This window comes from Liolophura sinensis, chromosome 11, assembly GCF_032854445.1.
Source record: "Liolophura sinensis isolate JHLJ2023 chromosome 11, CUHK_Ljap_v2, whole genome shotgun sequence".
NCBI lineage: Eukaryota > Metazoa > Mollusca > Polyplacophora > Chitonida > Chitonidae > Liolophura > Liolophura sinensis.
The window spans coordinates 3,021,856-3,049,595 of NC_088305.1; the positions used below are offsets into that span (position 1 = coordinate 3,021,856).

At 40.6% G+C, this 27,740-nt stretch overlaps 1 protein-coding gene across 1 annotated transcript in view; it reads left to right on the forward strand.

Annotated features, from left to right (window-relative positions):
• The window catches only part of LOC135477765 (E3 ubiquitin-protein ligase ubr3-like), a 64,522-nt gene extending 40,132 nt beyond the window's left edge, over positions 1-24,390 (forward strand). The window contains 11 exon segments of the mRNA XM_064757967.1: positions 4,437-4,548; positions 5,843-5,867; positions 5,869-5,944; positions 7,472-7,590; positions 10,498-10,605; positions 11,982-12,107; positions 12,391-12,529; positions 14,359-14,384; positions 19,179-19,394; positions 21,519-21,658; positions 22,477-24,390. Coding sequence (XP_064614037.1) covers positions 4,437-4,548; positions 5,843-5,867; positions 5,869-5,944; positions 7,472-7,590; positions 10,498-10,605; positions 11,982-12,107; positions 12,391-12,529; positions 14,359-14,384; positions 19,179-19,394; positions 21,519-21,658; positions 22,477-22,594 — 1,205 coding nt within the window. The 3' untranslated portion in view covers positions 22,595-24,390.
• The last annotated feature ends 3,350 nt before the right edge of the window (positions 24,391-27,740 follow it).

Here is a 27,740-nt window from a genome sequence, read left to right on the forward strand (position 1 = left end):
AATTTGTGACCATGCTATATTGAGGAATAATGTCGTTGTAACGAGGAAGACCTGGATGAAGATTATTTCCTGTATAGCTAGGTTGTGCAGGTTTATTTCTCCTTCCTTGGTACACCAAACAGGGCACATATACAGATACTTGTATGCCTCAGTGTTTGGCTAATCGGACCGTGAACTCTTCAGTGTCTGGAGGTACATGTGGTATTGTAATATTGCTTTATTGCTTTTGGTGTTCACTTCACTCTCCGTGTCAGCCTGAACCATCAGGTCAGGTACAAGAAGACTCTGTGTAAACGTTTGTGTCAGTGACATAAGGTTGTTGTCTTTTTTGGCGCCACTCAAGTTCATGATGAAGGAATTGTATGTTTGAATCCAAACATGTCACAAGTCCAAGTCGATGGTCGTGGGTTTCCCCCGTGCTCTGTCTGTTTCCCTTCTACCACAGTGCTGGCCAACGTTGTTGAGGTGAAATATTCTTGAGTACCGCATAAAACACCCATCAGATAAATAAATAAATTGAATTTAAATACAAATAGCATGTTGTAACAAGGATCTGTACTGAATTCCAAAAGAAACGGGACTGGGAGAAATAGTATAAACTGCAAGTGAGTAAGAGCTGGTTGACTTTATTAAAACGTAACAAGACAATAACTCAATTAAAAGCTCATATATGATTCTTCTGAATGAATGGAATTGGGATAACTCATTTAATTTGGCTTAACAGCCATGCCTTTCAGGAATTTTTTTTCTGATGGAATAAAAATTCCAATAACTATAGGCCTCAACACTTCATCAACATGGCGCTGCTTCGTGAGGCCTCTACCATGTCCCTGTCCATTGTTTTGGAAGATCACAGACGGAACATGACATCCCCAGCTGATTGTCCCCCAAAGCATGACAGAAGGCCCTCCCCAATGGTCATTCTCCAATACACATGGATCACTGAACCTATCACCTCTACGTTGCCATACCCTCACTCGGCTGTCCGCTGTTGCAATTCAATATCAACTGTTATTCAAAAAGATGATATTCTGCCATTGCCCATTGCGCCAGTTCCGATAACCTGCGGCTCAGTTAAGTTGACCGTGTCTGTGACGTGGAGTCAAACGTGACCCAACATAAGGTCGACGGCCACGCAAACCCATGTCGTTGAGTCGGCGACATACTGTATTGGTGCTGATGGGCCGGTTCATTGTTCCAACTGTGCTTCGAGTTGAAGTGGCTGCTTGCAGGGACCCATTCCGACAGTGGGGAATGATAATGAAGTGGTCTTGACGGTTTGATGTCACACGAAGTTGTCTGCTCTTATCATGGTCATTAACGTTGTTAGTAGCAGTCAAGCAGTCTGTGTATGGTGGACTGATCAATACCATAATGCCTGGTGACACGTGAGAAGTTCTAACGTGCCTCAATGTTGCCGATAGCTCTTTGACGTTCATCAGCACTCAGACGTGGCATGGTCACTGTTGCATCAAAATGCGAATGCAACAGTTGTGCGATTTATGTTGCTTAAGACGCGTTCTCAGACAAAGAATCTCATGAAAAGGAAGCGCATTCAACTCAACTAGCAAACACTTCACGAGGAATATGAAAATTAAAATCAGTACAAGTCGGTGCCGCCTGACATCACGGTTGCTGTGTTTGCGGAAGATACTCATCTTTAAAATTGAAAAACACTCTCTGGAACATCCATTACATATCTACACACTTTTGATTACTCAAAATGTACTTCCAATTTGACATTGGAAAAATTCCCGTTTCTTTTGGAATTCAGTATAGAATCACTGGAGATACGATCCGAATCCTCTGGGTTAGACCCTGCAGTTTTGGTCACGCTTGAATAAATCTGCCATACCTAGAGTTTAACTTAGACTGGACTATATCTCATACCAGCCAAGCAGCCTGTTTCGGATTTTACCTACCTTTATAACTTATTGAGATATGGTCAAAAACTTTTTTTCTGTCACGTAATTTCAGTGGCCTGTAACTCGAGAACTACGAAAGCTACAAATCTGAGACTTGCACCAAATTGTAGCTCAAGACTTGTTAATCTACAATCTATAGTTTTCCCGCTAGATATATTTAAATGACACCACCGTACTTCAGAAATAGAAATGTAAGCCTATGCATTTGACTTTGGAGGTAACTGTATTACTATACATGTGGTGCAGGTAACCTACCTCAGCCTGTAGGTCAGACACCCATTCTTTTCCTTCCTATTTTCCTTCCTTGACAACACCTTCTCATGTAAATAACGACTTACAAGGGAGCTTCATGCTAGACTTCATGAAACCCATTCACTGTAGTTTTGCTGTCTACAGAGTGTGTATTCTAATTCTGTCTACGGCCAGCGACAGTAGATCAAAGGAAAAATTTCTTGATCAAAGTCAAGCTCTGTCTCTATACATGTGGCTCAGCACTGCTGTCTGAGAGCAGTGTTTTATTTTCACCTGTCTTCGCAGAAGGATAGACATTGTATCTAGCTGTCTGAGGTTCAAATCTAGTTAATTCCTGCCAATCTGTATTCTCTTTTATCCCATTCTCATGAAACTAATGGTCATAGACGCCAGTCCTAGCAGTCTTTGTTTCAAGTCCAGTCTATTCCTCATCAGTCTTACATTTTTGGGTGCACACAATATTTAGCACTTTGAGGTTGAAATCCAATTGAATTTGGACATGACATTTTTTTTCTACCAATTATTTAATCTTCAGCATGGCCTATATTTGCTGCCATATTGCAGTTGACAGAAAGCGTTTACGTCTTTTTTTCTTGAGAAAAGGTTGATGTCATTGAGCCTAAATTTAGAATGCAGATGGGACATGCTGGGGCGAGTGAAGCATACAAAACTCAGTTATATATCTTTAAGACTGTGGATAGGCAGTGATTACCAAATTTGTCCAGTGACCAAAATTGAATTGTTATGGTTTAGGTATGATACCTGATGTCCATGCAGTTTGATGTTCAGATCAGGAATCTGGACTTTTTTCTTCTCTGTAATGTACAGTAATGTATTCGGAAGTCACATGACAGAAAACTGATATAGCTGTAAAGCTGAAAATGGCTGAGTGCAAAGTGCTATATATTTATTGTATGTGTGCTGAAAATCAGTGAGACGTTTTAATAAATGCAGGACTTGCAGTGCTTGGAAAATTAACCATAGTCTAATTTATTATATTTGGCACTTTAGGAGTCCATATGCTATTTAAATGCGTGCGCAATGCATTCATTTGTCGGATGAATTTACAAATATTGTGAGTATAATACTCAATGTTTTTTTTTATGCAATATATAGTTTTGTCGCAAATTTGCAATCATATTGCGAAAAAGTGCAATTTTCAAGATATTTGGAGGTCAGGTGACACAAAACTGTTACAGCTGTAAAGCTGAAAATCACTGACTGCAAAGCACTGTATATGTACTATATGTATGCTTAAATTCCTTGAACTGTGTTAGTAAATTCTAGACTTGTAGGGTTTGAGAACTTTGTAATGGCCAAATTAGAACAATTAGCCCATACAAGTTGTACACATGTAGTGTATCTACCTGAATTGATGGCTAGAATGTACGCTTTCAAATGAAAGTTGCTGCGTATAGCCTTCAAGTCCCCCAAGTTTGTTTTTTCAAATACTATAACCGCCCTCCCCGAAATGCATGAAACTGACTGCTTCAGGGTAACTTTTGTAAATATATGTCTTCTGTCCTCAATGGGAACTCTCTCTAAGTTTTTTCTTTTATATTATCTCCATGAACTTTATAGAAATAAAGCTATGAGAAAAATAAGACTAGTAGTGTGGACCCCATCAGCGCTGTTGGATATCAGTTTTAATTTATGTTTTGATAATATGATAATTTTGTGTATTTGAACATTTTTATACTGAATATTTGAAATGCAGACGTTCACAGACTTGTAAACAGTGTGTTGTTCGTGTCTTGATGCATGACGTAGGAACACTAATGTTGAGTAAACATGCATGATGACATCATCCTGCTGAACTCGGATTGGAATGTCATAAAACAAATGTGTCTTTTGTGAAGTCATGCTTGTGAAATGTCAACATGTAACATGAACAAAGGTGATATCTGAGTGAAATGTCAACATGTAACATTAACAAAGGTGATAGCTGAGTGAAATGTCAACATGTAACATTAACAAAGGTGATATCTGAGTGAAATGTCAACATGTAACATTAACAAAGGTGATATCTGAGTGAAATGTCAACATGTAACATTAACAAAAGTGATATCTGAGTGAAATGTCAACATGTAACATTAACAAAGGTGATATCTGAGTGAAATGTCAACATGTAACATTAACAAAGGTGATAGCTGAGTGAAATGTCACTTGTATCAGTGAAGGAAATCCTGATATTTCAACTTCATGTAAATAATACTTTACTATAACTAAAGATAACTTTGTCCTGTGTATCTTTTGCAGTGCCACTTGTGCATGTCTTGGGAATGCACAGTAAGATTCTGATCAGTGGACCGTACACAGAATTGTGGTCACACCTGACCGGTGTTATACTTAATGAGCAGGCCTCTAGCAGGTGAGACAATCATGTTAACATTCTTTGAGGTGTGGACTGTTGTTGAGTTTCTAGATTTAATATAATTTTGGGGTTTTGTGCAGAAAGTTATTGCTGGAAATGGCAAGTTTTAACAATGTGATCACCCCATGAAACTGACTCAGATAAAGAAATCGTATTTGGTATGCAGATTATTGTTGAGCTGAGTTCCTTTAAATTGGCTCTTTTAAACTAATTTCTGATTTCCATGACAGCTGACTAGAAAATTGCAGGTTTAAAGGAAATGAACGCAATTAAAGCCTGTTTCCCAAAGAGATTTGAAATTTGATCTTCAAGGTGAAATTGAGGTGTTAAGATAATTTTATGACACCTCACGAATGCTACGCACACGTCTTGATTTACACCTGTATATCTGTGTATAACGTGTAGGTGCATGGGTGTCTGTTCAAGGTTAATTTGTTAACACCTTGTCTTACAAAAAAAAAAACAAGCAAATTTGGTAGACATATTCATATACTCCTCTCCGAGGAAAGAACAATATTTTTATTCATTGTACAGATTTTGTAGTAAGGCCAGTTTACATTCAGGAAACATCTGGCCGTCTTGTAAGTGATTATGTACATTTGTAATTTGCACAAAAACCATCATAAGTTTCATGAACACACAGTGCAGCATTTAGTTTTTTCGATAAACTGAGGATAATTGTGTCAAATTTCTGCACCAGTCTGGAAATAAAAAGTTTCAACAAGACAAACAAGAAGACATTGATAGAAATCTGTGTAGATCAAACTGCTTCCGATGAGGATGCCATATGTGGTGTGCAGATTCATATTGAGTTGAAGCAGGTTGCCATGTAAAATGGGGCTGTTTCCTAAAAATGTTGGTGACCTTAAAGGGGAATTTTGAATGATGTGTTTTTGAACATAATAAAAATGACACAGTGCAACAAAGGGCTTCCAGATATTGCACAGAGGTTATTTTGTACGCTGTGCTGGGATTATTTAGCCATCCAGCTGAAACTGGGGTGAACCAAAGTTTTCAGTTTTCAAGCAGTCCATTGAAAGTATTAAAGGGATGTTTCAGTTTGACCATTTTTTAACTGGATTCCTTGGAAAGTAACATGTCCTAAAGTTGTTAACCAGACAGAAGTGTGTGTGTCTGTCTCATCCATGTTTTTATGTATTTATTTATTTTTTTGCTTCCGTAAACTTTGAAAATCCTATATTCTGGTCAAAACACAAAACTATTTACATTGTTGTTGTTACCCTGCCGGCTGACCCAAGCTATTGTATTTGTATTTCTTCTGTGGTAACAGTGTTCAGCCGTACCGTGTGGGGGTTCCCTTACTTACTCTTGAAAGACATGACATCACTACTCATTCAGCTGGTCCTTACACTGCCAGCTACCATAGAAAAGGGTAAGTTTTTTCCGCTGTAACACTACCAGCTATTTTAACTTGCCATATACTCTGAAGTAATTGCTGGGATTTGTAGTGTGCCAGTTCGAACCCATTCTTGGACAGGAAATATTTGGATTCCTCCTTATGCGCATTGTGCGTGAGTGACAATATAAAGGGGTTGGTGATGCTGATGTGGTGATATGTGCAGTGTAACTTTCATTGAAGACAACTTGTCAGTCACAGATATGATGTGCGGAAACTAATATATCTGTACTTGTCATTTAGGAACTTTTGTCAGTGGCATGCACTCACTGTTTTGTCAGGCCTACAAACAATAAGCTGTTGTGGTAATGTGCATGCAGTCTAAATTCAGATAAGCACCAGTTGTCTGCAACCAACACTTTATACCGTGCCTTCTCATTAGTTACAGACACATTTTCAGAAACTGTATACTATAGTGCCTTGCGAGGGCTGTTGTCTTAAGTTGTAAACTCTCTGTGGGGAGTATGGATTAGCTGTAGTTGATCGGTGACAGTAGTCCATCCCTCTGTCACATGTCTGTGAGCCTCACCAGCTTGGCAAGACAAGGAGAGACACTTTTTCACTTTTTATCCATTGAACGGCTGTCAGTGGCTGGGATGGACGCAGTGTTGTGATGAATGTCAGAATGTAAAATAAAAAAATCATAAGAAAAACACTAGGTCCAGCAGCATGGTGAGTGTTTTGGGTAGGGAATTGGCAAAGAGATATTTTCACTACGTTCATGTTCCAGTATCAGTTTTTCTGTCTTTTGAGTTTTTTTTAAACAATCTTGTATACTGAAAAATGACATCTTGAGTTGCCATTTACAAACTGTCAAAGAAGGCTGGCTGTCTAGACCAGGGCAGGCCTATACTATAGCTGGGCCACACCTAGCACATCAATATCACACATAGTGATCCCTTCACGGGAGACTGCTCTGATCTGCCCGCTTACTTTCACTGTGTCTCAATTAGCGAGTTAAAATTATTTTAATTAGCGAGATTAAAATAATCTCAGTAATTATTGAGAAGGTACGATGTGCATCACGTTATAGATATGTTTGGCAATAACCTTCTAAATGTTATGAACCCCCAAAATTGATCATCATTGATTCATAGATGTGAAATTTTTGGGATGGTGAGTACATCAGTTTTGTGATACTTTTAATGAACAGGCATGTGCTGTGGCAATGAATTTTTGGGATTTTAATTTTTTTGGGGGTGGGGGGTAAATCCATCAGTATTTTAACAACGACAGTGTTAAGTGGAAAGAAAGAAAAACAAAAAGATTTTTTATGCTTTATGGGTTAGAATTGTCTATTTGGATACGTTTTATAACCATTGTATTTCGCTCAATCATCTCTTTGAATTATGTGGTATTTCAAGATTTGTGACAACGGAAATAAATAAATAAATAAATGTGTTTTTTATATTAAGAGACATAATCTGCCTCCCCATGTGATATTTTAAGCATAGTGGAAACTCAGATTGTTTTTCTTCATGTTAATCACATCCATGGTTGTAGAACACTACAGCTGCCTGGTTCAGATGCTTTACAACGCTGTGTTTGTTCAATCTCTGGCTGCCCTCACCTGTAAGTTTACAGACGAAGAGAGAGCCGCATGGCGTACCAAGGGCAGAAATGTGAGTAGTCAGGGTAGATGTGGACGTACACATATATGGGGAAATCCGGGGTCAGGGATAGGGGGTATACAGACGAGAAGAGAGCCGTGTGGGGGCACCAAGGGCAGAAATGTGAGTAGTCAGGGTGGGTTCGGACATATACATACACAGGGAGATTGCAGGTGATGAGAAGGGGGTATACAGACAAGGAGAGAGCCACATGGTGCACCAAGGGCAGAAATGTGAGTAGTCAGGGTGGGTTCGGACATATACATACACAGGGAGATTGCGGGTGATGGGAAAGGGGTATACAGACAAGGAGAGAGCCGTTTGGGGCACCAAGGGCAGAAATGTGAGTAGTCATGGTGGGTTCGGACATATACATACACAGGGAGATTGCGGGTGATGGGAAAGGGGTATACAGACAAGGAGAGAGCTGTGTGGTGCACCAAGGGCAGAAATGTGAGTAGTCAGGGTGGGTTCGGACATATACATACACAGGGAGATTGCAGGTGATGAGAAGGGGGTATACAGACAAGGAGAGAGCCGTTTGGGGCACCAAGGGCAGAAATGTGAGTAGTCATGGTGGGTTCGGACATATACATACACAGGGAGATTGCGGGTGATGGGAAAGGGGTATACAGACAAGGAGAGAGCCGTGTGGTGCACCAAGGGCAGAAATGTGAGTAGTCAGGGTGGGTGCGGCCGTATACATACATGGGGAGATTGCGGGTGATGGGAAGGGGGTATACAGACAAGGAGAGAGCCACATGGTGCACCAAGGGCAGAAATGTGAGTAGTCAGGGTGGGTTCGGACATATACATACACAGGGAGATTGCGGGTGATGGGAAAGGGGTATACAGACAAGGAGAGAGCCGTTTGGGGCACCAAGGGCAGAAATGTGAGTAGTCATGGTGGGTTCGGACATATACATACACAGGGAGATTGCGGGTGATGGGAAAGGGGTATACAGACAAGGAGAGAGCTGTGTGGTGCACCAAGGGCAGAAATGTGAGTAGTCAGGGTGGGTTCGGACATATACATACACAGGGAGATTGCAGGTGATGAGAAGGGGGTATACAGACAAGGAGAGAGCCGTTTGGGGCACCAAGGGCAGAAATGTGAGTAGTCATGGTGGGTTCGGACATATACATACACAGGGAGATTGCGGGTGATGGGAAAGGGGTATACAGACAAGGAGAGAGCCACATGGTGCACCAAGGGCAGAAATGTGAGTAGTCAGGGTGGGTTCGGACATATACATACACGGGGAGATTGCGGGTGATGGGAAAGGGGTATACAAACAAGGAGAGAGCCACATGGTGCACCAAGGGCAGAAATGTGAGTAGTCATGGTGGGTTCGGACATATACATACACAGGGAGATTGCGGGTGATGGGAAAGGGGTATACAGACAAGGAGAGAGCCGTGTGGTGCACCAAGGGCAGAAATGTGAGTAGTCAGGGTGGGTGCGGCCGTATACATACATGGGGAGATTGCGGGTGATGGGAAGGGGGTATACAGACAAGGAGAGAGCCACATGGTGCACCAAGGGCAGAAATGTGAGTAGTCAGGGTGGGTTCGGACATATACATACACAAGGAGATTGCGGGTGATGGGAAGGGGGTATACAGACAAGGAGAGAGCTGCGTGGTGCACCAAGGGCAGAAATGCTAGTAGTCATGGTGGGTTCGGACATATACATACACGGGGAGATTGCGGGTGATGGGAAGGGGGTATACAGACAAGGAGAGAGCTGCGTGGTGCACCAAGGGCAGAAATGTGAGTAGTCAGGGTGGGTTCGGACATATACATACACGGGGAGATTGCGGGGATAGGAAGGGGGCATGCAGACAAGGAGAGAGCTGTGTGGTGCACCAAGGGCAGAAATGTGAGTAGTCAGGGTGGGTGTGGACATATACACACACAGAGAGATCGGGAGTGAGGGGTAGAGGATGTACAGATGAGAAGAGAGCCGTGTGGTTTACCAATTGCAGAAATGCTAGTAGTCAGGGTGGGTTCTGACAAATACATACACTGGGAGATTTGGAATGGGGGGTAGGGGATATACAGGCGAGCAGAGAGCCGCGTGGTACACCAAGGGCAGAAGTGTGAGTTGTCAGGGTGGGTGCGGACATACACATACACAGAGAGATCGTGGGTGAGAGGTAGGGATATACAGATGAGAAGAGAGCCGTGTGGGGCACAAAGGGCAGAAGTGTGAGTTGTCAGGGTGGGTGTGGACATACACATACACAGAGAGATCATGGGTGAGAGGTAGGGATATACAGATGAGAAGAGAGCCGTGTGGGGCACAAAGGGCAGAAGTGTAAGTTGTCAGGGTGGGTGTGGACATACACATACACAGAGAGATCGTGGGTGAGAGGTAGGGATATACAGATGAGGAGAAAGCCGCATTTCGCACCAAGGGCAAAAATGTGAGTAGTCAGGGTGGGTTCATGTACATGAGGAGATTAAGTGTAGTGGGGCTGGGTGGAGAAAAGGGTTGTGATTTGGATTGTGGAGGTAGCAATAATTATACTGAGTTTTTAATGATGCTTTAGTGCAATCACACAGCCCTGGAAACACCTGGAAAATCACAACCTCATTTTCAAACACTTAAAAAGTGTGAAAGAGAAAAAACTCTTGAATTACGTTGAAAATTCCCAGTGTGTGTGGAGTGAAACATTCATGTTCACATCATTGCTTTTTTGGAATGTGGGAAAAACAGATTTTTATAGATGTAAAACATTAAAAGAAAGCATCAATTAATCATACAAATCAATGTCTTTAATCTCATTAACTTTCCTCATTGTGAACCCTGTCATAAGATTTCTTTTAATTATTACATGTGTGTGTACCTGCTGTTTTAAGAAAGGTTTTTCTTTCTGTGGGGACGGTTCCAACTTCTTGCATTGCTATTCACAGGCAAAGAGCTCTCAGCTGGAAAGCCTTCTGAGTCATGTGATCACACGCCTAGAGTGTAGCAGGCTGTACGATGATGCTGACATGGAAATGGAACATAAAATACCTGCTGTAAGTACAGGTCATTCTGGCTAGGTGATGGCGAGGCTGTCTGTGAAGAAAATAAATGAGGTCAAGCGTGTGTATCGTACTCATGCTGCTTGGATTGGAACCAATATTTATTTATTTGATTGGTGTTTTACCAAGTACTCAAGAATATTTCACATATACGTGTGCGATTGTGGCCGGCATTATAGTGGGAGCAAACCGGGCAGAGCCTGTGGGGTGGTATGAGGGGCGAATGAGGAATTGGAGCCAGTATGAGGGCTTCGAGCTGTAATGTTACTACAAAGCCATGAAGAGTGATGTCCCTTTGTGATATGGATTTGTTGCTTTACGGTGGGGTAAATGACTGCATTTAAACATGGGTACATGTACAGTATATACAGTAATTAATGTCATCCACAAAACGTGGCTTCAGTTACCTGTCTTACCTTACCAGATCTATAAAATAAACATTTCAGGTAAAAAAAATTCATTGATTATGGACAATAATAATTACTGTATGTCCGTGCACAACGTCAACATAACGGGTAACTCAAACTGCTCCATATTCAGACCAGCTTAAACTCCAGTACATGTAGTAACAGCAAACAATGGTGGTCAAATAGTCAAGTATAAAAAAATTTATGAACTTGCTGTATGAAAGATTTCATCAAAACCATGTTGGTATCTTGAAAACCTTGTGTTAAACTGTGTACATGTCATGTAAGTCACTTATGGTTGGTGAATGCTTATATTTTGACCTATCAAATGGTCGATCGCCCCGATATGGCTGGAAAATTGCCAATGTGCAGTTAAGTCATAATCATTCAATCATATAGTTGAAATTCTGAATGTACTTGAAGGGATAAAAAATGGTTTCTGATTGGCCAGTGTAAGAGATAGGCTATGCCTTAAAACTGGAGACACGCAAGAGTGATTTCCTTACAGGTTCTTGAAAATTGAGAAAATTCGAAGTGAGTGTGATGATGTGTCATTTTTAGATACAAAGAACTCTGAAACAAGACAACCCATCAGGCTGTTACATTAGTATCACAGTTTATAAGGCATATGGGGGGGCCTCCGTGGCTCAGTCGGTTAGTGCAGCGTAATGACCCAGAAGCCTCTCACCAATGCGGTCGCTGTGAGTTCAAGTTCAGCTCATGCTGGCTTCCTCTCCGGCCGTAAGTGGGAAGGTCTGCCAGCAACCTGTGGATGGTCGTGGGTTTCCCCCGGGCTCTGCCCTGTTTCCTCCCACCATAATGCTGGCCGCCGTCGTATAAGTGAAATATTCTTGAGTCCGGCGTAAAACACCAATCAAATAAATAAATATAAGGCATATGGTAAATCAGGGCTGGACATACAATATACATGTGTATTCAGGTCATGTGTTTTCTTTTGGCCAGATTTGCCAGAGTGTGTGGTCCCCTCAGTGTGTTGAATCCAGTTTGCAGGAGAATTGTCTGCCTTTCCTGAGACTTGCCTCTCTGCTGCAGACCCATCTCTTCTCAGAGGATCTATCAACAGCAAAAGTGAGTGTGATTATCACAAGTTAGTACAGTTATCACAGGTTGGGTACAGCAATCATATGTCAGCGCAGATATCACAGGTTGGGTACAGCAATCATATGTCAGCGCAGATATCACAGGTTCAATTTCTGATTCATATATGTATAACACTTTCTGATATCTGAGAAATCTGATTCCTGACTTTGTTGTTATCCATAATTTGTAGTTCAGTAAATATAATAGAATAGTCAAGCAAGCAACATCCATGTCACTTCTGTTAAACAGTTTTACCCCTATTGTTTGACAGCCCAAGCAGACAGAGTTTCAGCTGCTAACCTCTTACCTGCATCTGGTCAGACAAGACCTGAGTGGCCCCCGAGGATCAGAAGTGAACTACCTCAGACTGTGTGCACTGGGCGGTGAACGAGCCCCTCACATTGACAAGAGCCTGGACCACTGACCTGGTCAACTTTGTCAACAATCACCCCAGTGATGGCAAGGTATTACTTCAGTTTTATACCACCGAAGCCTGGCTGGTTACCAGATGATATATTCATTAAAAGAAAAAACAGCAAATAACATGACCTTTATTATTTTATTGGAAGAAGGGGTAAAAAGAGGCTCAAATGGACACTAACAATTTTTTTCTGACATACCTGGTACTTTAATTAAGACGTACAGCACAGCAGAGGGAAATACCAGAGCAGCGACGACAGTGTTATTGTTGACAAATTGGCACACGTAATATGTGAAATGTGGTCGTAGGATGTGCCATGTTAGACCATCCGGAGACACAACAATCGCATCTGTCATGCTCCATGCACATAATTTAAATGTAATACAAGGTTTGTTTGTTGTATGCAGATGCAGAAGCATCTTCAGCTTATAGAAATAACTCATGCCTGATTGGATAAAACTGATCACAGAAGCATCCTCAGCTTATAGAAATAACTCATGCCTGATTGGATAAAACTGATCACAGAAGCATCCTCAGCTTATAGAAATAACTCATGCCTGATTGGATAAAACTGATCACTGGTGGAAGTGCTTTTATTTGTCTCCATGTGCATGATTTTGCTTACTGTGATATCTTGTGCAACATAACACATTAAAATAAAAAGTTACGCCGTTTAAACTTCATGTTGGATACTTTATCAATGCGTTTATACATTTGGGTGTTGTCTTTAATTTTTTTTTTAAACATCCATTTGATATTTGAATTCCTGTAAACAGCACGGGACAACGAAGTAGCATTGCCACATAAATAATGACTTATGTTGACCTACAGGCTTTCTCACCATTGACTTCTTTCCGGACAGGAGATCATATACATGTTAAAGTCATCTGCTGTTAATACATAGATGATATACAATGAGTGACCCATCTTATCCAATTTATGGAATAATAATTACAAAACGAGTACTTCAACTTATTTTACTGGATTTCTTTCATTATGTTGCGTTTGGCCTAAGCCCTAAAATGGACACTGCGACTGCCACTGTATCAATGGAAAATTCTTGTGTGTGATATTAAACAACAATCAATTAAATAAATCCATAAATGAAACGTGTACCCTATTTCCTCAACGTTTTTACATATGAAAGGGCAAATTTTAGGGCAATTTATGCACATTTTTAATTTGATTTTAAAGACAAGACTGCGTTGATTGGATTGGCCAATTGCAGTGCTTCACAAAAAGTATGATTTTATTAGTCTACACAGAATAATGCCTTCAGAGTATGCTTGAATAAACACCTTGTAAACAGGTTGAAGAATTACAGTGCTCCCTGGTACTATATTTAACACAGTATTAATTGAATGTGTGTGATGGAGTTGGATTCTGATCTGTGGTGTGACTACCAATGCATGTCCCTGATCATACCAATACCAGTTATTAATGAACTACATCGTTACAGCCAACATATGTCATTTTAAGTTAATTGCGATTGTTAACTACCTGAGAAATCGTAAACAGGTCTCTAAAGCAGCGAGTATTAATTTACTTGTATGACACATTGAAAAATTGAAAAATCTTTGCTTCTCATCCCAGCATCTCAAAGGATTCTTTGAGAATCGAAGGTCACACCCACCCTACTTGTGTATGTATTACACCCACCCTTAGTGACTGCCAGCAGCTTCAAATTAGCATTAAAGAGGCAAGAGAAGAAAGTTGATTGTGTTTATATAGGGTCTCCCAGAAGTTGCGTACCATCCTGATTTTAATTTTTTTTTTCTGTGTTTCAGATTTAATACTGATTTTTTTTCCGTCTTTCAGAGTTAATTATGGCTAATAAACTAACAGTACAAGAAAGAGTTGAATTTGTTTTTATGTTTGGAAGAGATGGAGCAACACACCACTCTGGATAGTGCGCGACTTCTGGGTCAACCTGTATAATAGGGTATGGGCCCAAAACTGAGTCTTTCAATGATCATGTGCCAGTTGACCGCATGATAAGGATATGCACTGTCATCCCGATAGGCCGGAGGCCATGTGAAAAAGGTCAAGAATATACTTTCCTGAAAGCATAGAATGTTGTGTTTTTTATTTTATAGACATACATGTATTTATTAATACAGCAAAAGTTACAATAGAAAGAGCACCCTAACCACTGCAGTCAAAAGGCTTGTAGTATTTAGTGAACACAGAAGTCACTCACTGTAATTCTTCAACATTTTCGCATGTGTGCAAGATGTTTTATTCAGCATAATGTTTAGACAGTCAGCCTGACCAGCACAAGGACACTTCCTACAGTTGGGACAATGAAAGGGCACCCAAAAATGTCAATATGCCACAGACGTCCTGGTGGTGGCACACTTGAACGTGAGTCATTCCACCATGAGGCGCCTAAGAACATGTTTCTGAGAGACTTGGAGCAGTGTAATCCGCCCACATGGCTGACGACCACAACCACTCATGATTGTCACATGCACCTCCAGCACCTCCGAGATCAGCTCTGACCAGCAGGACTGCTGATGAAACTGTTGGGCTGCAAAACTGGCGGATTTCAGCCCAGACAGTAGAAAATTGCCTGAGGGGCCCCACTGACATTCTTGTCCTCAAGTGGCCCCCATATTCCCTTGACATGTCACCCATCAAACACCTTTGAGACATTCTGCAGCCCAGATAGTAGAAAACTGCCTGAGGGGCCCCACTGACATTCTTGTCCTCAAGTGGCCCCCATATTCCCTTGACATGTCACCCATCAAACACCTTTGGGACATTCTGCAGCCCAGACAGTAGAAAACTGCCTGAGGGGCCCCACTGACATTCTTGTCCTCAAGTGGCCCCCATATTCCCTTGACATGTCACCCATCAAACACCTCTGGGACATTCTGCAGCCCAGACAGTAGAAAACTGCCTGAGGGGCCCCACTGACATTCTTGTCTTCTAGTGGCCCCCATATTCCCTTGACATGTCACCCATCAAACACCTTTGGGACAGTCTGCAGCCCAGACAGTAGAAAACTGCCTGAGGGGCCCCACTGACATTCTTGTCCTCAAGTGGCCCCCATATTCCCTTGACATGTCACCCATCAAACACCTTTGGGACATTCTGGATCAGTGTATACAACATGTTCCAGTTCCAGAGAATGTTGGCCAGCTGTGTGTGCCAGTGCGGAAGGAGTGAGACAACATCCCACAGGCCACCATTGACAATTTGGTGACGTCTATGCACAGGAGATGTGCGGCTCCTCGTGACACTAACAGTGGACAAACTTACTGAGTGTCTGTGAAATGTGATTCAGCTGACCACTCTGTTATCATTCTGCCAAAGCTCAGGGATTATTTCCCTTACAGTTTTGTAAAGATGAAAAAAAGATTGGTTGAACTTGAAAAGCCACAATTGATAATGAATACTTTCCCCAGTTGTTGAGTTAACAAGTCATTACATACCAAGAGAAAGCAATACAAAAGTGGCTGCGTGCATTTACATTTTTGTTGAGTGTATATATTAGCAATACTGTGTCATCTTCATATGTGCATTGATCACTATTAACTACATTGTCATATATTTTGAATTTACTAGGAGCTGGACTATTTTCGGCTGAATATATTAGAGACAGATCATTGCCAAAGTTTCAGCTCTGACGTATTTGACTGTGATTAAATACATGGTAACTTTAATGAAATTTGGGCTCTGGATTTGTCAGTAGCAGGCCGTTTGTAATTATATACAGGTAGTCATTAGTGTAGTCATGCGGCATGATGCTGATGAATTACATAACACAGCTGCAGATGTATGTGATACTAAAATCCACCGCCATTAGTGTGAAGACTCATGCTTTAACCACCATTTAATCCAGTCAGTGTGACATAATACACAACATGCACAGCGGGGGGTGATTGGGCTCTGGTGTGATCACAAATATTCTGAATTGGTGTACAGCCTTTAGTGGGATTATAATTGTCCGTATGTTTGTATACATGTATAAAGGTCACTCAGCAAAAGTAGGCAGACTGTACATGTAAGAATTGGTGGTAAATTCTGAATTAGTGTACACCCTGTCCTTTAAGTTCATGAGACGCCTCCTCTTACATGGTCGCCATCATATAAGTGAAATATGAGAGCATGTACATCCTCTTTTGTAGCTGGGAAAGAAGTCCGTCTTTAGACCAGTAGGTTATGTTTTTGATATATACATGTATGTTTCATTGGCTTAATGAGAGGCCAGAGTTGATATGAACAATATGAAATCTTACACTGCTACTGCGAATTTGCACTTGTTCAACTCGTCCATGGAAGTTGAATAGAATTTCTCAAATCTAATTTATGACACATAAAATGTCTCTCCTTTGCCTGCATTTTTATGTAAAAAAAAGATTTGAAGAATTAGAAAGGAGAGTAAAACCCAAAACATTAGATAAATGGATTTCTTCCATCTAGGGTTACTAAAACAGGGATCTTCATGTCTGTTAATTGCATTTTTCTTAATCATAAAAGGCAAAGAAAAGACTAGAATGAAGTATATGTATGTATCCAATGGGAGACCATTATACAGTGTCAAGGAGAATAGTTTGATGTAATTTTTTGCTTACAATAGTTTGTTTCAAGGCCCATTCAGCAAGCACATGCGTAGATCTAAACATAAAAAGTAAGATCTCCCCAAACAAATGTTTGACCTTTACCAAGATATTTGCCCAGTCGCTGTGAAATTTTGCACACAGCAGCTCAGTAATCAAGTCTGAACCACGCTGAAGCAAGGATTATCCTGTAGATACAGATGTTGTCAAATGAGCATGCACAAACACGTTATCAGATGGATTTTGAAAGTTTTACAAACAGTGAAAGGAGGAGGGTACCTTGCAGCCTTTTATCAGATAGAGCCTATATGAATACCTGTAGTTCTTACACCAATTATCTAACACTTTACACTAAGACAGCTCATTGTCATGCCTGTGAAGTGATAAGTGATAAAGCAATTGTGATCAGATGTGTGGACTTCTCAAGTTCATTGAACTACACAAATGCCTGATACCCAACATACTGTAAATCTTCAATATTTTCCACCTCAAACACCTTTTTTCAGTGCAATTTATGGGTAAAATTAGTATAAAAATGATGACAAGAATTATTTGTTATTGTGCTACCAAAGATCTAGATGCAAGTTTTATAAAACAGTGCAATTATTTCTCTGCACCCCACAGTACTCCAGGAATGTGTCAGAATATTAGTCTAGGGTGGTTGAAAAGGTTGAAGAATTTGAATAAATACATATGAACCAGATTCACAAGGAACCATATGTAACCATTCTGACATCTAGGTTCACAAGTGCATTACCATGCAGTGCACTTTACACAGAGATGCAGAAAATTCACTTAATCCCTGCACATGACTTGAAAAAATGTCAAGTGCGACATTAATCCCCAAGCACTCACTGACTCACTCATTCACTTAATCCCTGAGTGAGTTTCTGACCACGAAAATGTAACATTAATGCTTGTTCGGTTTCTAGTCAACAGAAACGTATCATAAACCATTAAGTTTGCGCGGACCAGAGACCTAATATAAACACTGTATTCGTTTCTGGTGATTTTGTTAGAAATGGAGTCTTACTTTCCAGCCAAGAGGTGCCCAGGTTCTTTCCATGATTTCAGAAACCTGATCATTACGCGATCAGTGAAAGCCTGCTGTCTCAGAGCCTACATTTATATCCCACTAAGGGGGCCTCCGTGGCTCAGCCGGTTAGCACGCTAGCACAGCGTAATGACCCAGGAGCCTCTCACCAATGCCGTCGCTGTGAGTTCAGGTCCTGTTCATGCTGGCTTCCTCTCCGGCCGTACGTGGGAAGGTCTGTCAGCAACCTGCTTATGGTCGTGGGTTTCTGCTGGGCTCTGCCTGGTTTCCACCCACCATAATGCTGGCCGCCCTCGTATAATTGAAACACCAATCAAATAAATAAATAAATAAATCAATATATCCCACTGATGGATCCGTGTATCACTTCAGAGCCTAAATTTCCAACTGTCAAAGCCTATATGATGCCTATGCTGTAGCAAAGAGCCTGTCTCAATTAGTTTATCACCTTACATGTAAGTCCAGGTTATATAATCAGTCTCATTTACTTCCCCATTCATAGCTTGTCTTTGTTGTTTCCATGCTCGGAGTCCATCTCTCGTTATCTCTCAAATCTTTGGTTCACAGATTGCCTATGGATTTTCGTATATCAGAGTAGTTATCTCCCATTTTTCATCTCATTGTAGTTATTTCCCATTTCTGATCCTATTGTTGTTATTTCTCATCTGTCATTCAGTTGCATGCTCTTGTCATTTCCATTTCTCATCACATTGTTGTTTTTCCCCATTTGTGATCCCATTCCATTCCATTCTTGTTTTCTTCTCTTATCATTGTTTTTTTCCCCATTTCTGACCCCAGTGGTATTATTTCCCATTTTTAACTCCATTGTTGTTATTTTGTCATTTCTGACCCCATTGTTGTTATTTGTCATTTCTGACCCCATTGTTATTATTTCCCATTTCTAACTCCATTGTTGTCATGTCTCATTTTGGGTCACATCTTTATTATTTCCCATTTCTGATGTCTCATTGTTATTATTTCCTGTTTCAAACTCAAGTCTGTGTTTTTTCTTGCTTCAGAGCCTCTTGTCCACAAACCCTGTGTGGCATGGCCCCCGTCTCATGGCTTTGCCTCACCAGTACTACAAGATCTTCCAGCACTACCGTAATAAGCAGTGTGGGGGTTGCAGCAACGTCCCTAAGGACCCTGCTATATGTCTGGTGTGTGGACGCTACCTCTGCTTCAAACAGGCTTGCTGTAGTTCCCAGCAACAGCGCATCTTCGAATGTGTTGAGGTAAGTAATATTGCTTATGTGGCATTTTAGGCTGTAATCATTCATTCATTCAACGAGAAATCATGGGATACTTTGGCCAAAGGGGGAAAAAAAAACACCCGCAACTTTATGGAATATGTATGTATACTGGTTTCATGATAATGTATGTAGTGGTGACTTCATTGGTCTCCTTAGCCATTCCTCATGGGGCACTATGGGTGTAGATCCCATTTATCTGTCAGTCAGTCCCCACAAAACAGTTTACCGAACATTTCAGAATGGTTCATTAGTCTGAATTTGAACCTGGAAGATGACTTAAAGTCAGACAGTTACAGATCAAGTTTGAGCGCCAGGTGTGGCATCTGATTTTGACAGAAGAATGGGCATTTTTGCTCTGTTGTGAATTTTGGCAGATTTTTGTGAGTGTGTTTTTTTTCTAATAGCAGCGAATTGTATCGAATGAAAAAGGAGCCTCTTTGGCTGAGGTGGTCATAGCTTGCCAGCATCGCACAATGATCCAGGAGCTTCTCACCAATGTGGTTGGTGTAAGTTTAAGTCCAGCTCATGCTGGCTTCCTCTCCGGCCATACGTAGGAATGCCTACCAGCAGCCTGCAGATGGTAGTAGGCTTCCCCCAGGCTCTGTCCCATTTCTTCCCACTATAATGCTGGCCACCATCATATGAGTGAAATATTCTTCAGTACAGCCTAAAACGTGAATCAAATACAAAATAGTCCGATACATTTGGGACAAAATGATTTGTTTTGTTGTTGACTTAGTGAACATAGCTGTATCTCTGACGGCTCAAACCATCAAACTATTTGAGAACTAAGGGATGTCTGTGAAGAATATGAAAGCTGTTATGTATTTATCTAACTTGTGCTAGCTCCATACTGTGGAATTGTAGATTCTTACACTCTCATTGCTTGTGTGGCCTTGTTGACAGTGAACGGTTGACGATGCTTGTATGGCTATTTGCACAACCTAAATTCTATATTAGATCCCCAGAACAGGGATTCTGCCAAACTGTGGACGGATAATCTGATGTCCCCAGAATTGATTTCAATCTACTAATTTTGAGATCGTGCCATGCTGATGTGATTCTTAAGACTGCAGGAACACAAACCAGGATACCGTAAAGTACATATGAGTGAAAATTCTTGAGTTTGACTTTAAATATCCCAGTCAAATGAATAATGTGTTGTACTTGAAAATGTACAGCCATCGTATGCAGTACACAAATGTAAACGTTTCACAGAAGAAAAGCCAGCTCCAAAGTGGAGCTATTTATGTATTAACTATTGAAGCAGAAGACCACCATTAAATGAAGTACACAAGATTTAAAGGCCATAACATGCAGATTGTAAATGCATGTATGGTTTTCAGATGTGTGTGGTCACATTCTTTTTAGTCTATAGACAATGCTTTATAACTCTTATATTTCCACCTAAGTTGTCCAGATATAGATTGACATGTAATGTTACGTGTACATGTATACATGTATTTATCTTGAATGAAGAGACAATGACACACACCATGTTTAGGTGCTACGTTTACAAAAGATCGGGGACATCACTGCTTCACATTGTTCAGTATGGCTCAAAACCACCGTAAAACTAATTTGCGAAAAATCTTGAAAAACGTTTACATGGAATTACCGTGAGATTTTCATTCTGATGATGCATACTACTTTTAAAGGCAAACAAAACACTAAAATGAAGTATGTATGAGATGAAAGTCGTTCGATTTTTTATTTTTTTTTTATGATTTGCTTGACGTAGTAAAATGCAGTTTGAATATTTTATTCTGTGTCGGCCTGTTCTGGCCACAGTGGGATCATTGACGTCACATAAGGTTTTTGCTAATTAGCACACATTAGACTGCTATGTTTCATCATTCAGAATGCATCTACATATAGACCTATGAATGCATTCGCCGATTTGACCTGAAAAGAAACATAGTTCTTGAACACAATTTTACTCGGTTAGAAAAATTCTAAAAAAAAAATAAGTCCAACTATTTTCTTGGACAGTTTTTAATGCTTTTTCATCTGATATATCTTCCTTTTAGAGTGGCCTTTGCCTTTAAAGGTGGTTGCTTCCTTTTAAAGAGTGTAACAAACTGGTTGACTGTGCTCTTTTTGCAGCACTCCATCGAGTGTGGGGCAGGCACAGGTATTTTCTTGCTGGTCAACTCGAGTGTGATCGTGGTGGTGCGTGGCCCCAGGGCCACCCTGTGGGGCTCAGTCTACCTGGACGAGCATGGAGAGGAGGACAGGGATCTAAAGTGAGTACTGCAGATCTGGTGACCTGTATATTCCTGTATCCTGCATCCAATGACATGCGTGTCTCTTGACTAGACAATGCCGTGAAGTGATTCAGATGTACATCAGTCTTCTGCACTGAATTAATTTGCATAATGAATTTATCACATGTACCTTCACATTTTATATTCAGTGTCAGTATAGGGAAATATTTGGCGTCACTAATCTTCATATCCTGTCAGTGAGTAATCCTGTAACTAATATTATTCTGGCAAGAATTGTATGGAAACTATTCTTCTACTTTTACTTGTGCTTCGGTCAGTAAAATTGAGTTAAAATTCTGATAATAAAAATCATATATAGCGAAATGCCGAATTCGGGAAAAATCAAAAGTGACACCCAGAGAAATACAGTCGCAAATTGTGGCGCAGAAATCATAATACAATAGTTTCATGATTGCAGATTGTGGCATCTTGACCAAATACAGGTGCATGTAAAATAAATACATGTATGAAGTGCATTGATCGTGTACAGCTGTTCACAGAATACTGAGTGTGCAGTGAATCACTGACCACACAATAAAGCCAAACTTTCACCCATGACTAAGTGGTATATTTTCCCTGAGTTCTATTAATCTTAAAAAAGTGTTTTGAGGTTTGTTTTGGAGGTAGTATGATAATATACCGATCTAATGTACTAAAGGTTTCAGCACCAAAACTAATATTTTATGGTCACATTTATTTACCTCTTTTAGTGGACGTATTGGGGTGAAATTTTAGGTCATTTACTGTAAGTAGTAAATGGGTGCCTGTTTGTTTGTTTCTTTGTTTGTTTGTTTCAGGCGTGGCAAGCCTCTGTACCTGAGCGAAGACAGATACCACCTACTGGAGACACAGTGGCTCTCTCACACCTTTGATCATGCCTGTAAGCGCTGGATCTGGCACCAGGACCGTCTCTAACCCTTGTGAGATGAGCTGCCAACAGCAACTGTTGTGAACAGGTGTGCAGTTGTTAATATGTCAAGGTCATGTGTGCTTATCAACAGCAGCTGATGTGGAGGCGGTGTCGCAACGGTCTGCGTCTTTGTTAGCCTAAGCATAACTGGTGGTACTCTGTGACTGGAAGTTCAAATCTGGTTGTCCAAAAGATGTGGCTGAAAGAGACTATACCTTACCGGAAATGTTTGGCAAAAAATCATGTCATGAAAAGTCCAGTTGAGTGTTTTAGAATAGTCCAAGTAATTACCTTGCACAACATATTTACGTCCTCTGTGCACTTGTTACCATTCAGATTTGGTAATAAGGTTCTTAAAATTTATAAAGCAGGTCACATTGTAACTTGTTCAAACTTAAGAATCAATATAAAAAGTACAGGTGCAAATCTGACATTTATAAAAAAGGAATATTTTGAGCTATTCTTGGTAAATACAGAAAATTTGATTAGGCTGCTGGTAACATATATGGACTTTTTTTTTTTGGCAAAAATCTCAATCAAAGCCTCTTTAATTGTACCAAGCATATATTATCAATGGTAAAACCTAGCTTTTTGCCCATATTTGATAAACTCTTGATCAAGCTGTCCAGTCAGCCATCATTCAGCCAGAGATATTCTTTTGTCGATGGTTACCTTTGAAGCTGTAGTATATGTGTTTTAATGTGATGAAAAGAACTGCAGTACATGATCTGATCGTCTCTGTCCATGCTGGGTGGGAATTGGGGAGGGATGAGGGGACTTCTAATAGATTTGTACATGTTGTAAATTTTAGCTACAGTTTGATGGGGGACAGGTTCTTTTATTTTAGAAGAATTTCTTTTCTGGAAATGAGAATCAAAAAAGGTTTGTAATTTTACTCATACAGATGGTTGAAAGGAGAAACTGTTTTTGGTGAGTTGCTACTTCAGTGAGTTGTTTGCAGTGACTATATCGTACTTGTTTGTTTGCCATGACTGGAGACAATTGAGCAGTTGTTGCTGATTTCCTGTTGAATCAAAGTGTATACACATTGTATTATGTACAACAGATAGCCATTAACCAGAAATATGTAACAGGTCATTACGTCACGTCCACGTCCACAACATTGACACAGTTTCTTAATGGTTTCTGGAAAAGACACAGGGGTTGTTGCAATGATATAACATCTAAATAGTAGCACCTCTGTGTGTGGAATTGAACAGTGGGGAGCATTTCTGGCCTGAAGTCACTGGGCCCCATTGTTCTAAAGTGTATTAGCCAATATAAAAGAGCAACTTTCATTGCGATTTATGCACATTAATAATTAGATTTTGGATACAAAACGATATTACTTAGGTTGGCCAATTTCAAGGCTTCACAAAAGTATGTCTTTATCATTCAGCACAGAATAATACCTTCAAAATATGCTTGAATAAACACCTTGCTAACATGCGAAAAGGGTGGAGAATTACAATAAGTCATATTACGTATTCACGACTTAAACAAAACCCAGTAACCAATAGAGTTGCAATAGCAGCAGATTTAGTTCATATTTAATTATACTGTCAAACAATTATGTTTGGACAGGGAATAAAACTGCAAGATTTGGCTCAAAGTTAAATCTGGTCTTAAAACAGTTTTGAACAACTGGGCCCTGGCACCGGGCTGAAACCTTAAGACCTGTATTCCCCTAATACGAAACAATGAACTTTAGTCCATACTAAAGTTAATACCCGACTTAACTGGTAATACACTTTCGAGTAACTGGGCCCAGGAGCCAAAGCTGTGTTGTGTTTCATGTAGGGTCGTAATACACTTTCGAGCAACTGGGCCCAGGAGCCAAAGCTGTGTTGTGTTTCATGTAGGGTCGTACTCATGTATTACTGGATGACAGTGGTCAGTCTGGCGTGGGCCTGAGTCGCCATTTCATAGATAAAAGTATCTCATTATCACACAAATAGCCTGTAATAAATGAATGGCTCTGTAATCCCAGATCTAATGTGAATGAACTGTATTTTAGTGGACTGTACTTTCCGTAGAGGCCATGTTACAGTTATTTTTTGTAATAGGAAACCTATTGCCGCCTTAAGACATAAGCTGTGTAGTTTATTGGCCATTCCTCTCTTGGCAATGACATTTTCTGGACAAACTGACAACGTATTACTCATTCATTGCTACAAAAATATGGTCAAGTCAATTTGGAACCTAGTCGCCATTTCGCGAAATATGCTACTTCTATAATCTAAGTGTATTTGACTAATATTAGCCGAAGTGTCCTACGTCACGTGAAGTGTTAAATGGCTTGAAAATGCGCCAGTGCCAGGCTTGACGAGCTGTTGTCCATTTCTTATTAATCGACGTATGATTCCATGTAATTTTGTCACATTCTGTATAGATATGATGTGGAAGAGCATTGCTAGAAGTGCTCGGTACAGGTTTGAAATCTTTACGTTTGATTGTATACATGTATGTATAGTACACCGTACATGTAGTTGCCATTAAAGGGCTGTGTAAATAATTTGACGTCAGTATATTTTTAGTTTTCCTCTGTATATTTGTGCCATGTAATATCGATCTTTTTTTAGGAAGTCCAGCTCATGTTGACTTCTTCATCTGCTGATCTGCTAGCAACCTGCAGATGATCGTGAGTTTCTTTCGAGCACTGTCCGGTTTCCTCCCATCGTAATGCTGCCCGGTGCTGTATGAGTGAAATATTCTTAAGTACGGCATGAAACACCAGTCAAATAGATAGGTAAATACTGAGCAAGTTGTGTGGCCCAGTGCTGAATGTGTTTGCCTTTCAGACACGTGTCCTTGGGCAAGGAATTTGCAGACTCCAGATTTCATTGTTTGCAGAGATACGATGATTTGGTGACGCTCATATGGCCGTTTGCTCACCCAAACAGTCGTTAAAGACCGCTTGTCTTCCGTTAGTATGGCGTGCGTATCAGTACGTCACATGTGGCAAAGTTTGTAAGTAAGTTTCCAGAGGTTGGTGGTTTATGCTGGTCACTCCGGTTTCCTCCACCCGTAAAACTGGCCGCTGTTGTATAAGTGAAAAATTCAGAAGTATGTTGTGAAAACAACATCAAGCAAAAGAAATAAATAATATAAATAATGTCAGTGGAGAAGCAACTTTAAAATACCAATACACTGCTGTTTTAAATTCAGTGTTTGTATGAAAAGGCATTGGGAACAATGTAACCAGGAGTAATGTTCGTTATTAGGTCGCATGTACAAAGTACAGAGCTGGCGTAAAGCTTATGTCATATAGACTGTACGCCCGCGTCGGCGTCCAACAACAGGGAAAGGGATGTTAACAAATGTTAGGGGTTGTACCCCGAAAAATACTGCATGTTTTACCGCCTCACTAGTGTAGTTTTTCCACACTCTCCAAATTAAAGTCCCACGTACATCTATCTCAATTACGCTTTCATAGAAGCCCATCATTCATGTTCTGGCCACTGGTACATATGAAGACCAACACAATATCTTGCTGCTTTCCTGATTAAATGAAATCAGGCAAAAGGAGTAGAAAGTCATCCGCCAAATCCCAGTTAACGACAGTAGTTGTGACGTCTTCTGTCCTTATATAGTGCACACAGACAGGGTTGACACCACCATAACCGCGCTGTGGCTGGAAGACTAGGTTGCAATTAAGTAATGTTGAACACACACAGTGTATTGCGTGTTTGTTACTAGACCGGCTAGTTTCCACAGTACAAACAATACTTCACGATCAACACACAGTGTATTGCACATTTGTTACTATACCGACTAGTTTCCACCTCACGAACATTTCACGTATAACACACACAGTGTATTGCACCTTTGTTACTGTACCGGCTATGTAACCAGGGGGTTAAGTTTCCACAGTACCAACAACACTTCACGCTCAACACACACAGTGTATTGCGTGTTTGTTACTAGACCGGCTAGTTTCCACAGTACAAACAATACTTCACGATCAACACACAGTGTATGGCATGTTTGTTACTATACCGACTAGTTTCCACAGCACCAACAACATTTCACGTATAACACACACAGTGTATGGCACGTTTATTACTGTACCGGCTAGTTTCCACAGTACAAACAATACTTCACGATCAACACACAGTGTATGGCATGTTTGTTACTATACCGACTAGTTTCCACAGCACCAACAACATTTCACGTATAACACACACAGTGTATGGCACGTTTGTTACTGTACCGGCTAGTTTCCACAGTACAAACAATACTTCACGATCAACACACAGTGTATGGCATGTTTGTTACTATACCGACTAGTTTCCACAGCACCAACAACATTTCACGTATAACACACACAGTGTATGGCACGTTTATTACTGTACCGGCTAGTTTCCACAGCACAAACAACATTTCACGTATAACACACACAGTGTATGGCACGTTTGTTACTGTACCGGCTAGTTTCCACAGTACAAACAATACTTCACGATCAACACACAGTGTATTGCACATTTGTTACTATACCGACTAGTTTCCACTTCACGAACATTTCACGTATAACACACACAGTGTATTGCACGTTTGTTACTGTACCGGCTAGTTTCCACAGCACCAACAACATTTCACGTATAACACAGTGTACTGCACGATTGTTACTATACCGGCTAGTTTCCACAGCACCAACAACATTTCACGCACAACACACACACACTGTATTGCGTGTTTGTTACTATACCGGCTAGTTGCCACGGCACCAACAACACTTCACGATGAACACACACAGTGTATTACACGTTTGTTACTATACCGGCTAGTTTCCACAGTACCAACAACACTTCACGCTCAACACACACACTGTATTGCGTGTTTGTTACTATACCGACTAATTTCCACCTCACCAACAACATTTCACGTATAACACACACAGTGTATGACACGTTTGTTACTGTACCGGCTAGTTTCCACCTCACCAACAACATTTCACGTTTAACACACACAGTGTATTGTGTGTTTGTTACTGTACCGGCTAGTTTCCACAGCACCAACAACACTTCACGCTCAACACACACAGTGTATGGCATGTTTGTTACTGTACCGGCTAGTTTCCACAGCACCACCAACATTTCACGTTTAACACAAATTAGTGTATTGGACGTTTGTTAATTTACCGGCTGGTTT